The sequence below is a fragment of the Cavia porcellus genome, unplaced genomic scaffold (assembly GCF_034190915.1).
Source record: "Cavia porcellus strain 051 isolate PalLab524CR breed Dunkin Hartley unplaced genomic scaffold, mCavPor4.1 scaffold_12, whole genome shotgun sequence".
NCBI classification, from domain to species: Eukaryota; Metazoa; Chordata; class Mammalia; order Rodentia; family Caviidae; genus Cavia; species Cavia porcellus.
In genome coordinates this window covers 24989873-25004029 of record NW_026947495.1, presented here as the reverse complement: position 1 = coordinate 25004029, position 14157 = coordinate 24989873, and the positions used below count along the sequence as shown (strand labels likewise).

General features: G+C 37.6%; 1 protein-coding gene across 5 annotated transcripts in view; it reads right to left on the bottom strand.

The window, feature by feature from the left end:
- Mgat5 (alpha-1,6-mannosylglycoprotein 6-beta-N-acetylglucosaminyltransferase) overlaps positions 1–14157 on the bottom strand; it is a 338130-nt gene that overhangs the window by 113363 nt on the left and 210610 nt on the right. For all 5 annotated transcript variants that reach the window (XM_023561078.2, XM_063258973.1, XM_063258972.1 and 2 more), the window contains exons 6-8: positions 7700–7771; positions 6013–6174; positions 2311–2480 (exon numbers count right to left, since the gene is read on the bottom strand). In XM_023561078.2, the coding sequence (XP_023416846.2) occupies positions 2311–2480; positions 6013–6174; positions 7700–7771 (404 nt within the window). The remainder of the gene's footprint in view (positions 1–2310; positions 2481–6012; positions 6175–7699; positions 7772–14157) is intronic.

Below are 14157 nucleotides of genomic sequence, written 5' to 3'. Positions count from 1 at the left end.
TGATTCCCGAAACCTTACAAAAAGAAGACAGGGCTGGAGTTGGTCACAGTGTGCAGACCTCTGTCCAAACCTGTGTTCAGTGTTTTCAAACCTGTTTGGATGCTGGATTTATTTGAATGCATCATAAAATACTTATGGCTATGTTCTACTTCCAAAGGCTTTGCAAGTAATTTGGGAATAGTCTAATTTTAGGAGATTCCCAAAACCTAGAAAATAAAGCAGAAAGATCCTAAGTGATGCCAACTGCAGGCATATTTGGAGACCACTGTTCTATGTTGTTTCTCCAATTCTCTTCCTAAATAAAACACATCTAGCCCTAACTTTAAAGTACACAAAGACTAACACCACCACAGACTTTCCTTTGACCACAGAGTAAGTCTCTGCCTTGTACATTTCTAATACGTGTCTCCTGAGTTCCCCAGGCAGTTCTTGTTCTTGCACAGTATTCCATTTGTTCCTCTATCCACTCATTCATTCAGTCATCAGTATTTGTACAGGCACTTACAGTGTGCTAGAAACTAAGTGCTAAATGCACAGCGGTGAATAATAATCAGTTTTCTGCATTCCCTGTACTTACAACTAGCATCCATATCTCCATTGGCACTAATAGATTCATAATTAGTGCAATTATTATTTAATGTATTAGTTGGAATTATCAAATGATTGGCAGCCCTTAACTATAAGCCAGTCAATTCTGTGAGCTGTGTACCAAAACCATCCCACAGGAGGCACTGAGAGGTGTTTGAAGGCATCCATTTTATGGGGTATGGACCCAATGTGTTCCAGAGCACACAGGAAAGAAGGCAATGGGACATAGCCTACTCAGGAAAGAGGTAAGGATTAAGTGTTGAGAAGAACTCTGGTTTGTTTAAAAAGACCAATGCAGGACTGGGGACAGACACTGGGCTCAAATCACCAAGATCCCTAAGACCTTAGACAAAGCACTTTCATTTGAACTTCACTTTCTTTACTTCTAAAATGCAGACAACAGTATTACCTACTTCCAGGTGTTAAAAACCAGCAGCTGGTCCATAAAGATTAGGTATAAATAGTCATCATCAACACAAGAGTTGTCATGATTGTTGATACTGCCATTGTAACTTTTCAGATTTGAAAAAAATTATTTGATATATGTCATCGTTTATGTCTGTGTCCCCCAGGCCTCATGAGTTTGCATTGTCATTTGTGATTGGTTCATTGTCTAGCGCTTGGATTGATGATGTCAGTGCTACACCCACATAGGGGTGGAGCCAGGATGTGATGTAATGGCAGGAACAAGGTGTGTCTTGCTCTTTGCTGGTTCCTGTTTGTTGTTTGCAGCCACCATGGACTGCGGTCCAGCCATGCCCTCCTGCCTTGGAGCTAACTGGGTGTGGACTAAAACCTCCAAAAACTAAGAAATAAACCTTTCTTTTCCCAACTTGGGCTTCAGGTATTTCGTCTCAGCAATAAGTAAAAAGTAACTAAGACAATATATTACCAAACTTATTTCTTTTTTCCCAATATACACTGCCACCAACCAGGAAGAGAGCTTGCACCTAACGTAAGTGACCTTACTGGGTATCAAGGACTTGCACCATAAAATGGGAACAGGGTGGACCATCTGTTTGCTTTAATCCCTCCGCACCATCTCTCCAATGTTTATTCACAGTTTTTCTCCTGAAAGTACTTGACACTATCACATGACATTTGGCTGCTGGGTAGGACATCTATAAGGGCAGTTACCTAGGAGTGAGGAGATTTAGGTGTCCCTGCTTAGCCAGCTGTGTAAATGGAAAAGTGATTGCGAGACAGAGGTAAATGTGAGTTTCAGGAAAACACAAGACCAAGGAAGAGTTAACAAATGAGCCGAAAGTTGGCTAATTGAAAAAGGATTGGATCAAGGCTTTCAGGAAATTTATTTTATCCAAATTAAATTATACACAGGAACCTGCCTTGTTTTAAGATTTAGAAAGCCTGATGTTGAGCAGGGAACAGTATGAATTTCAGTAAGAGATGGGGAATTAGAAAAGTCAATAATGTTTTGTGCTGCAGATGTGGGAAGCACCTGTAATAGCAAAGAATAAGCTCCTTAGTTTGAATTTTCTGGCATTCATTCATGAAGCCTTGGGAGCCTGCAGCTACAATGAAAACATATTATCCTTTTCACAGTGTATGTATTTAGCTCCTGAAAATAATCTTCTTATCTCCTGTTTAGTGAATTATCACTTTCATTTTCCTCTGCAAGAAATTACACACTAATAGAAGGCTTTAAGAGTTTACAATTCTTTTTTGTATCCTGATTTTAAAATTGAAAAGTAATCTCCTTACTCCTTGAGCTCAGTCAGTGAAGCTGAAATCCTAATGTCATGGCCCAGTAAGTACAGAGATGTAATTAAATCACTCCACTGAACTAATTCACCAAGAGGGCCACCACTGAATGCTGTCTCTGCGATCTTAAATCCAGATTCCTTGGTCAGGAGTCCCAGGTGGACAAGGACCTGAAAGACAGAAAAGGCACGTATTCATTTGTTCTGAACCACGTACTAAGCCTGCAGTCACACACCACAGAATGATCAACCAACTCTAACAGCACGCTTAGGTCATAATGAAATCTCAATGTGGGGTGTGCCATTTTTCTGAAAGGTACAAAGATGGGCAAGAAACAATTTTTTTTCATGTTTTAGAGACAGAATATTATTATTTGCCCTTAGTGTGGCTATGAATATGGGGTATGAATAGATATCCTGCTTTTTAAAAATGGGATATACTTGTAAAATCAGAATTAAAGGAAAGTAAGCTAGGATACTAGAATATCTTCTAACAATGGTTAGCTTTTTCCTCCATAGCTGAAATATTTTAATCTTTTCTCATGAAAAATTTCCAACACATAAAAAAGAGGTAAGGCAATATAGTCAGCCTCAGCAGGCTTACTGCATAACTTCAACAACTATTAATTCATGAGAAATTTTGTGTGATCTGTATTTCCTTTTCTCCTAACACCCTAGAGTACTTTGAAGCAAAGGTTAGAGGTTCTATCTTGCCACCTGTAAATATTTCAAAATGTATCTGTAAACAAAATAAACCACATTAAAAAACATGGCCACATCACTGTTACCTCCAAAAGAGCTATTACTTCCTTAATGTCACTCAGAATACAGTTAATGTTTCTACTTCTGCAGCTCACCCCAAGCGCAGTTATGTGATTCAGAAGTTAAAGTGTACACATTATAAACTGCCTCATTCATCTTTTAGCTGCCTTTAAACTCTGTAACTCCCTATTACTCTTTAAGGGGACTGTTTATAAATTATTCATTAAAGACAGTGGGTTATATTTCCAACAGAGCCTCCCTCCTACATTCTGAATTTTGCTGATTGCAAACTCAATGTGATGTAAAAACAGATCATTATGTCTGCCCTTCATATTGTGGGACACTAGTAGTTAAAACTTAAGGTACGGTCAAATTCACATTGAATTTCTTACTTCATAAGTGCTGCTGTGAACTTTCACTAGAAAGAAAAATATCTAGGTGTCCTTGTTTTGGGAGATTAGCAGCCACTTATAATCAATAACTAAACTCATTAGTCTTTTGAGGGCTGCAAAGTAATGATATTCTATCATTCCTTTTTTGGTCTTTTTCCTTTTTTTTTATCGGTACCGGGGATCGAATTCACAACTGCCTGCTTGCAAGGCAGGTGCTTATGCCGCTGAGCTAAATCCCCAGCCCCCTATCATTCCTTTTTCATCATTAGCTAAAATACATCTATAAAGAGAAACATCTCTATTTGGTCAAGCTGAGGTACAGTCTGCATAAGAACAAGCCTAGTAAATATTTGATTTTTTTCATCTTTTGTTTTTAAAGATAGAATCTCATTATGTAGTTCAGGCTGGCCTTGGACACACTATGTAGCCCCAAGCTGGCCTTAAACTCACGGTGCCCTTCCTGCCTCAGCCCCCTGAGTGCTGGGATTACCGGTATGCACCACCATGCTTGGTGATAACATTTTTTAAAAAGTGTATTCTAATTATGATTCATGTTCTGTTTAGTCTTTAAGCATTATAAAATTATGGCTATAAGCATGTTTATTGTGTTCCAATAAACTGTGGTTATTACCATATGAAAGTGCCTCACCTCGACCAGTGAGAAGCTATTAAATTGGCTCCACAATTCTTTGGGCACATCCTGGCAGCCTTTCACAGATTTTCCACCCTTCCATATGACAAGATGTTCTCTAAATCTGCCATGTTCAATTTTTACCTCCTTAATGTATCATTTTTCCAAGAATCTCTTATACCACTTGGTGGAAATAGCGTTTAAAGATCAAAGTCTAGGGCTTAAGGGACTCTAGTTAATCACTATTTGAAAGCCTTTTCAATGATACTAGCTAGGAAATGTGTTTTTCCTCTAAGATACAATAAATTAAGAGTTCTTACCAGTACTTCAAATTCAAACTCAGGACTATAATATTTTTACATAACAATATTCATCTTACATCTGTTATTTCCTCTTTCAATGACAATCCCACTTCTCAAAGACACTAACATAATTACTCATTTATGGTTATCCAGTTACTCACAATGAATTCAGAATGAGAACACTGATACTTTCACATGACTTATAAAAATTGTTTTGAAATATTTTTGCAGCTCTTTTTGTCCTCTGTGATAGCCCATCAGAAATGTCCAATTTATCAGATTCTAAAGGCACTAAATAGTTTTTTCTGTATGCTGATATCAAAACTGGATGGATTTGTAGTCAATTCTTGTTTCTTATTTTCCTTATGACTTTTACTGTAATTAATGTTCACACTGAATGTAAAATGGTTCCAGCATCAGATCTACAAAGTGAGATACCCCCTCTTTTTTTTCTTATTGTGCAAAAATATGCATAAAATTTCCCCTTTTAACTTATGCAGTTTAATAGCATTAAGAAAATTTGTAATATTGTACAACTATCACCATTACCCATCTCCTTCATTTTTAATTTTTTGTGTTATCTTTCAACTTATAAAAAATGTGAGTACAATTAACATTTGGGTAGATGTTCAGATCTGTATGTATGTAGGCATGCATGCAGATAAAATGCCCCACTTTCTTTTAAAAATACCATATGCTAGTTGCTCCTTAAGTTTTTTACTGATAATGTATCCTGTAGACATCTCCTTAAAACTATGAAGAAAAATTCTTTCTTTATATGGTGCATTTGTAGAATCTCATCACATGCTCCCCTCCCACTATTTACATAGTGTCAAACTGTCTGGTTGGGGTGTCTCAAACTCAAAGGGTCTAAGGAAAACTGACCTATCAAACTGTGATTTGGGGGTCTTATAAATCGTAACCATACTTTCCTTTTTAAAGCTATCAAATAAATCAGATTCACTCTAAGTTTTTTGGAGGTGTGGCAACAAATGGTTTACTTTGCTCAGCTATGAAATCAGAATAGTTAATCACAGCAATGTCCCTTAATCTGTAACTAAGCAAAGGAGAAGATCTCCTAAGCCGGGGAATGCCATGGAGTTTCTAGGCATGTCCCACGAACTGCAACAACATGGCTTAAGTTTAATAAAATCTCCTTTCTAGAGAAAAAACAGAAGCACAATTAGATGGAGCAGCACTGAATTTACAGGTTGCCCAGACCCTGGATGAAGAATAACCACCACATGAAATTGCCATGATGCTACAACAGGAAATCCCTAAAGGTTGGATTCAGGTAAAAAAAAAAAAAAAAAATGCAGGAAGTTACCCAGTACCTTCAGACAGATGAAAGGACGGATGGACAGTTGAAAGGAAAATGCGAATCTAACAGGCAGATATTCATCTTAATTTCATCGAGAAATTTGTACTGATCTCTACTAAATGCATGTATTGTGGATAATAAAATCCAAAAATGGGCTGTACAAGAAAGAGGCTGCCTGACTCATCCCGAGGGAATATCATTTGAGACATGACATTTCTTTTCTCTTGTCTCCCAGCAAAATCAAATTTTAAAAGAAAACTGGCATCTAACTGAAATGAATTAAGAAGAAACTCACTTTCTTTCGCTTTCTCTTTTCAAGATTTTGCTTCCCTGCCAGGGACTTGATTGCTTGGATCCAAGCAGCAGCCATTCGCCGGATCCGTAGTCTCATCCATCGGAATTCTTCATGCTTTTTCATCATACTGTAGAGAGTATTAAAATCTGTACGAATTTCTGCCTAGAAACAGAAATTTAATAAAATGTATAGAAGGCAAAAGCCAAAAAGCCTCATGGTTTTCATCATATGACATCTGAAAACTTGAAAGTGACAGTCAATTAAATCCAGGGCTTGGAAAACGAGTCTCACCATGCTGCCCAGCTTTTATTAGTAGGTCCCAGGAATGCAAATTATAGCAAAGGTCCCTGAGTGCTGATCTGTTATAATGGATATCATTAAAAAATTAGAAACTGAGAAGGATAGTACAGGCTCTGCAAAGCCCTGGGCTGTGTTACAGTGCATTTTTACAAGCATGCTTGATGTACCTTGAAATTCTCTGTTCTGAAATTTATTGTGTTACTTTATTGATAGGTAGCAGACCCCCACAAAAACTGAAGTCAGATCTGAATATGTTATCCAACATCATATTGGTCACCAATGAACGTTTTTCTGTACACAGATTAAATAGGGAAATAAATGTTCATCTTCTAGTTTTGACCCTGTCCAAATCAATAAAAATTTACTATTTTTAATGTATTTAAAAACCAAAGATATCCTTTTCCTACCACAGCTCAATACTATTTAAAATTCTGATTAGCATGATTTAAAATCCAAGGAATATTTTTCCTAACATGCTGGATAATGCAACTGGGTTAAACTCATGACAACAGCCACAGAGAAATGTAGTATTAGTATTTCATAGAACACCTCAAACACACTGAATCTATCTTTAAGTAGTCACCACAGTTCCTTTTAAATACCTGTTTTCCACAGTTCCTGTGGTCAGCAAAGTAAAGCTCACACAGCCATGCCCTTCATTTACATATTGTTGGTGGGTATTCTGTGCTAGAATGGCAGAACTGACTACTTGCAACAGAGAGATCACAGTTTGCAAAGATGAAAATATTTGCTATCTTTTCAAAGAAAAAAGTTTGTTGATTCCTGATCTAAAAAACAAAGGCTTTAGCTTTCAATGTGGCATAACTGTTGTTCACAGTCTCCTTCCTACCTTTATAATCTGTTTTATTTCTGCTCTTTCAAACCTTTCAGTCCTTGTCCCCAGCTATGCTGGTTAACACCAAGAGTTCACTTTCACGTTATCTGAGATATCCTTCTCTCCTTGACCTCTTAGAAACTCATTCATCATTCTAAAATCAGCTCGAATGTCATCTTCTCTGTAATCTACCCTGACCTTTGCAGGCTTCCTCATTATTGCTGTCAGCCTACTTTAAAGCACTGTGACAGGCATGATCATTATTTACAACCACCCTCTCATTAGATCACCCATTGCCTTCACATTTGGCACCAGGTCTTATTCCTATCAGTTGTTCATCACTTAGGGACCCTAAAAAAATTGCTCAATAAATAAATCTATGCTAACTGATTGACTGATTTGGTCACCTTGATTTTTACAGGACTAGTCATGAAAGCTTTTCAGCTGAATAATGCTTCAAATTAGCTGGTAAATCCAAAAAGATGCCACATGCATCACTTAACATCTGACCTAAATGTACATATTTAGGAAGAATTTTCCAAAATCATTTACCAATGAATTATGATCAGCTTCTTCATAAGGATTTTTGACTCTCCAACGTAAATGAGGACACCAATTTTCAACCTGGAAAACATAAATCAGTGACACTAAGTATTACAGTTTATTTTCAAATGGATTAATACATGTCCAAAGTGCTGAGAACTGTTCCGGGCACAAGACAGCAATGTTAATGTGGGATATTATTAACCAAATCCTCATGACTTTAGCTAATGATTTCGGTTCCTTCTCAGGTGGGGAATAACAGGAGCACTTGGAAAGACCTGACCATCTGTCCTTTAGAATACTTTACAGAGACTGCTTACATTATTATTTAATCCTCACACTTCTATACCAGAAAGAGAAACTTAGGCAGAAATTTTAAAGACCTGAACATGGCCACAGGGAATGAGAATGTGAAAATGCCTCTGTGATCATGAAGCAAACACACAGGAATGATCTGCCACCTGTGGTTACCACCCTGGAAAGCAAACAGGATGGCATCTGCACCACAGAACTCAATGTTGAGAATTGGTGATGTAATCAATAGCTTCAGGCCAACTGGTCAAGGCTTTCTCTTTATCTTCTGGCTGTTCACTTCATATTATTTCAAGAAATGCACTGGTAAAATCCATAGGAAGAAAAGATGAAGGGAGAAATGGAAGCTGGGTTGTTTTCTCAGTGCACAAAGGGTTAGACAATTGGGGGAAGCGAAGACAGAGAAATGAAGATTTAATAGGGATTTCTTCAAAGACAGTTACACCAAAGAAAACTGGGAAAATTAATTTCCAGTAAATGAAAAATGAGAAATGCACGAAGCAATACTGACACTTGGCTTGCCTAAAATAGTTACAAAATCTCAAGAGAGCATTATTTTCCATTCACTAAAATATAATGACTTTATTAAAGATGGCTAATTATCAGATACTAAAAGTATTTTTTTGGTATCAGGTGAATCTTTAAAAAGTAAGAATTCAGTGCATCCTTGGAGATGGGAGGATGATGTGAGGAACCACAGACTCACGGCTCAGCAGAGCAGAGTTGCACAAGACAGTCTGCCCTCTAGAAATGGGTGAGTTTTCAAAGAGACATGTCAGTTTCACTAATCCAGAAATTATTCATAATGCAAGGTGTTTTTTCCTTTGCCCAAATATAATTGGCCTGATTTGCACAAAGCCATCTGCCACTACAAATGATCCAAAAGCAGCATGCCAAGGGCAGCAAGGTTTAGGGGAGGGCAAAATCCCAGGATACGAAAGTGCAATATTCTCTTCTCTTTTCTTCTTATGCAGTAAAATTAGACTTTATATTTCTGAAAGCCTTCAGAGACTCAAAAACACTCCCCAAGAAAAGCTGAAGTTGCTTTTATATATTAAAAAAATATTCACCTGTTTGGGGACCTACGGTCTAATTATTGGGGCTTTTAGCAATACGACTATGAATGGCAAAATGTAGAGTTCCACAAAAGGAGAAAAAGGAGGGGGAAAAAAAGTGCATAAAGTCTGAGCCAGATGCAGCAGCATTACACACATCTGCATCTTATTCTTAGGCCTGAATTATTTAGATCCAATTAAATTTTTGTAAATGGACTCAATAAAACATCTTTGTAAAAAGCATTATCACATGAAGGCATCAAATGGATGGCTTGATTTTGAGCCCATCAAACACACACACACACACACACACACACACACACACACACATGAATTTTGAAAGAAGCCTAACTAAATAAACAAATTTATACAGCAGTCCATTAGGATTAAAAACAAATCTCTTGCTGAAGAGCATGACTGGGAAAGATAAAACAAGATTATGATTAAAATCATCATTTAAAAGGAGACACATTAGTGGGACCAGATATTGATAAGATAGTACATTTCCTTCTCATTTTTCTACCCTAAGAAGAACCTTTCAAGGTTTCAATTCAGTAAAAATATAGTTCAAGGTGATCTAAAATATGACTATAGTATCTTTAAGACTTTAATTCATTCCTGAAGTTAACCGTTTATCTTAGTTCTCCTTACTCTAAATCACTAGATTCTACTTTGCAAGGTTCTAAGAACATCCCTTACAAATATGGAAAATAGAGCTTTTAGTGAGAAATTCCAGTTACACAGTCACTCAGAATGGTGGAAAATCTGATTGTGAACATCTTAACCCAGAACAAGAGGGTGGGTTTTAGGTTTGTTTTTGAATACACTGATAGGATAACTGGTTAACGAAATAATTAAATTATATATAAAACCAATTACCCCATAGAGAGAAGGGGGAAAAACAAAACAAAGCATCCTTTTTGAAGCCTCAGAGGATTACCAGGATTGGAAGAAAGCCAGTACTGGCAATAACGCCAAGTACTGAAACAAAAAGCCCTCCAATGAGCAATATTTTCCTAAATAAGAGTCATTAATAACATTCAGGCCATGGATTTAGCTCAGTGGCATAAGTGCCTCCCCGGCAAGTGCCTGCCTGGCAAGTGCGAGGTTGTGAGTTCGATCCCTGGTTCCAATAAATAAAATAAAATAAATAAATAACATTCAAGGACAGTCTTGCTCCTGGCTTATAGCACAACCTCCTGACATCCTAACTCTGTTTTCTTGATGATCTGTCCAGGATCTTTTAATAACTTAACGCACCAGGAGAACATCCTACCAATAAAGCCAGATCCTGAGAGGTGGCCACCACCTGCCTGACCTGGAGGCAGCCCTGACAGATAAATACCATTCTAAAGAGCTCCAATCCAGACTCACAACTCTAGTGTCCTATATTTGCTAGTGGCCACCTTCCCCCACCCACAGCCTCAGCTACCCTTTTCCTACAGTGTAACTGTGCATTTCTCCTTAGTACAGAGATACCCTGGAACCACTGCTCTCAACTCTCTAGCCCCTCTCAGCCAACTCTCAGAGCAGGACAATCTCTCCTCAAGGGTCTCTTCCTGGGGAGCCACTGGGCGTCTTTAACAGTAGCCTGTAATTCCCTGCAGTAAGTTTCAAAATTGAAAACTGTCTGAATTTATGGTAACATCCATATGACAGTCAATAGAAGAGCAGAACCATTACTCTAATAACCTTCAGTTGGAGGCAAAATTCCTTGGACATGAACTGATCTTTTTAGTGCACTAGCCTCAGGCCACAGAATGAAGATGCAGCAGAGACAGAGACCAGCCAGCCTGGCATTCTGGAACATTAATGCATATTCCACAGAGAGGGCTCTATAAATCACTTTCCTTGAGCGAGGAGATATAAAATAAAACAATTTGATTTTTTGACATTTCTCCTCCTGGTGATTTAACCTCCTTTGAACTAACAAGGTTTTGCGGCTTAATCATGAGGACTGAGAATCATCAAAGCATTCTCCAAGTCCCTAAAACTTCTAAGTAGGTCAGGCTTATTTTCAAGGTCTGTAGGATGAACACTTCATTATATTCAGGCAAAAAAATCCTGCAGTTAGATACACATAGAGCTCAAGATGGAGTTTAAAGGAGGACTGAAGAAGTAATAAAATGGCTGAAAAACCTAAAAGAAGACTCAAGGTTTAATACATATGCATTCAAACACACTATGACAAAACTGCTGAAACGTTTTCTGTTGAAAGAAGTGTCAGTCTGTATTATAGGCTCTACTTTCACTATCGATGTGAAGAGTTTTGTTTAAATGGATCAGTAATAAAGGATTTCATGTTCTATTTCTTAGATGGTAAGTATAATCAAAACTAAAGGGAAAAATGCATAAGAAAACACTCAGATTATCTCTGGATAACAGTGCTATGGATGCTTTTCATTTTCTTCTTGTTAATCTGCATAATTTCTATAAGAAACACTAATGAATAGAATTCTTAAATGAGATATATTACATACATATACAAGCCTTTACTTCAGGCTTAGGATGTATCAGGTTCCCTGAAAAATAATACAAAAATATGCATACTTCAATCACTTAACTTTTGAGGGGCCCAGGTTATGAGTAATATCACTACATAAAAATTTACTGAAAATATTCAGAGGTAATCTCACTAGGGAGTAGCAGGGCCAGGTGACAACTGAAATCTATTGTTTCCCTGACCAAGAATGAGGAGGCCACTTTAAGATCAAGCTCAGTGAGGAACCAGAAAGCTGCTAGAAGAAGAAACAGGACTGAGTTTGGGATCAGCCAAAATGTATGCCCCTAACTCTGCAGATAATCAGGAGGCACATAACCTTAAACTATGTGACTTCAAGACTTCTCTTCTACAAAATGAAGAATTTGGATCAGGTGATATATTCTTCATTCTGTTACCCTATAAAGTCAAAAATAGAATTTTATGTCATCCTGTTAGGTAGTTATCAAATGAATACAACTGTCTGTATGGCAGTTCATTTGTACACATGCAAACACATACACTTGTTATATTTATTGAATGTAGTTATTCATTAATGCTAAAAATGTATAAAAGGGGCTTCTCTCTACCACACACCAATGGTCTGCCTACTCCACAATCTAAAACTTCAAAAGGAGTGGTCAGCAACACAGGTCTGCACAGGACAACTCTGGTGATTAGTATTTTGAAGCGACAGTTTGCTGAGCGTTGTATATGGGAGATGGGGTACAGAAGACAAAGGAACAAATGTGCACTACCAAGTAGCAGCATCTGAGTGCTAGGATGAGCCCTCTGCACACACAACCTCATTTGGTCATATGCTCATTCAAATTATCTCTTGGAAAAGACTGATTATCATGCCAGATGAGGACCTGAGACAGAATGGATACAGAAAGAGCCTTTCCTGCCCCAGAGCCAGTAAGCTTAATTACTACATAATAAACACTCAAACCAAACATTTGTCCCTCACAGTCTCATATAAGCATAGCTGAGGTTTCCACATATGACATACACAATAGTATATGACACTATTGCTAAATCTTCTGCATCAAAGATTTAAAAAAATGATTTATTGTATTCCTGATGTGTGACAGTTCCGTAAGGTCAATGAAAAGCAGTAAACTCTCTAGGTTCAACTCTTGCCCCTACACTAAATGTTCTTAGTAGAAAGAGTGACTGTTTTAAAGTCTGAACTGGTCACACTCTGAAATGGTCAGCTCCTTCGGTGGCTTCTCATTGCACTTAGAATATAATCCAGAATTTACACCAAAATCCTACAGAATGTGACTTCACTCTAACATAGCCCTGCCTCATTCACTCTTTCTACATAACTCACGTGCAAGCCCCAAAGTGAGCCAAGCTCCTTCCGGTCTCAGCAGAACTGCCAGATTTAGTAAAAAGATGGCAAGGACAAATTTTAACCTCAGCTAAATATTAACCTCAGGGGAACATCAAAAAAATTTTTTACTGTGTCCCAGAGCATATTTGTCACATAATAGCACTCATCACATATGCAAATTATTGTATATATTGGGTTACAATTTATTGTTTGCTGATCTCTGAATGTGAGCTTCCCCAGGACACTGCTCCACTCGTTTGTCCAGCATACCCCGGCCCTAAAAAGTATCCCTGGCACACAGCCGACATTTAAGCAACACTTGGTGCTTAGAGAGTGAATAAATCAAAGACACGACTACATCTGTAAGATACTTACCATAATATACTCTTTTTTACTTCTATGGTACTTTCCTGTTCTCATTTTACTACAGCCTTTCAGCAATACACTCAGTTAAGCCTTTTAGTCTTCACCTTGCCCTCAGTGAAAAGAAACCAGAATGAAAACTCAAAGAGAATGCTCAAAGCCATACGCAGCTAAGTGATGAGATTCAGACAGACCACCTGGCCATTTATTTTCTAATACAGTAATTATTCCTTATCTGCAGAGGATACATTCCAAACCATTCCACAAACAGGAGTCACATGCATACATTTTTTTCTTATATACAAGGTGTGATTGGAAATACAGTGAATATTTAATTTTTAAAAATATATTACAGTAAAAGACATACTGCCATTAATTCACTTTAAAATGATTATCCTTGCTTCAAACATACTATCTTATCATTCTTGGCACTTTCTGAAGCAGGTCTGCAGGTCCTCTTTCATGAGTACTTTTAGTTGTACTGCCATGGCTACCCCTCAGTATCATGAACTGATGCAAAATGTTTATCTCTCACAGTCATTTTGACGTTGGGGAAGAGCCTTAAGTTTCACAGTGCCAGTCCTGGTGAGTAAGATAGATGAGGACAGACCAGAATGTTTTCAAAAACCTGCCAGCATTCACCATATTTTTGAACACACCTTATAAAAAGAACTCATGAAGAAGGACTTCCAGAACTGCTTCAGAAAGGGGCAAGAACAATGGGATACGTGTATTAGGAGCAAAGGTGAGTAATAGATTTTTAAAAATGTAAACATTTGCTGAATATCTTGATCACCTATTGTACATATATCTGTGATACTTTTATTTTTGGAATTTTCCATTTAGTATTTTCAGGCATGGTAGCCTGTGAGTAACTGAAACTGCATCAAGCAGACAAGGAGGGTGAAGAGATCAGGAG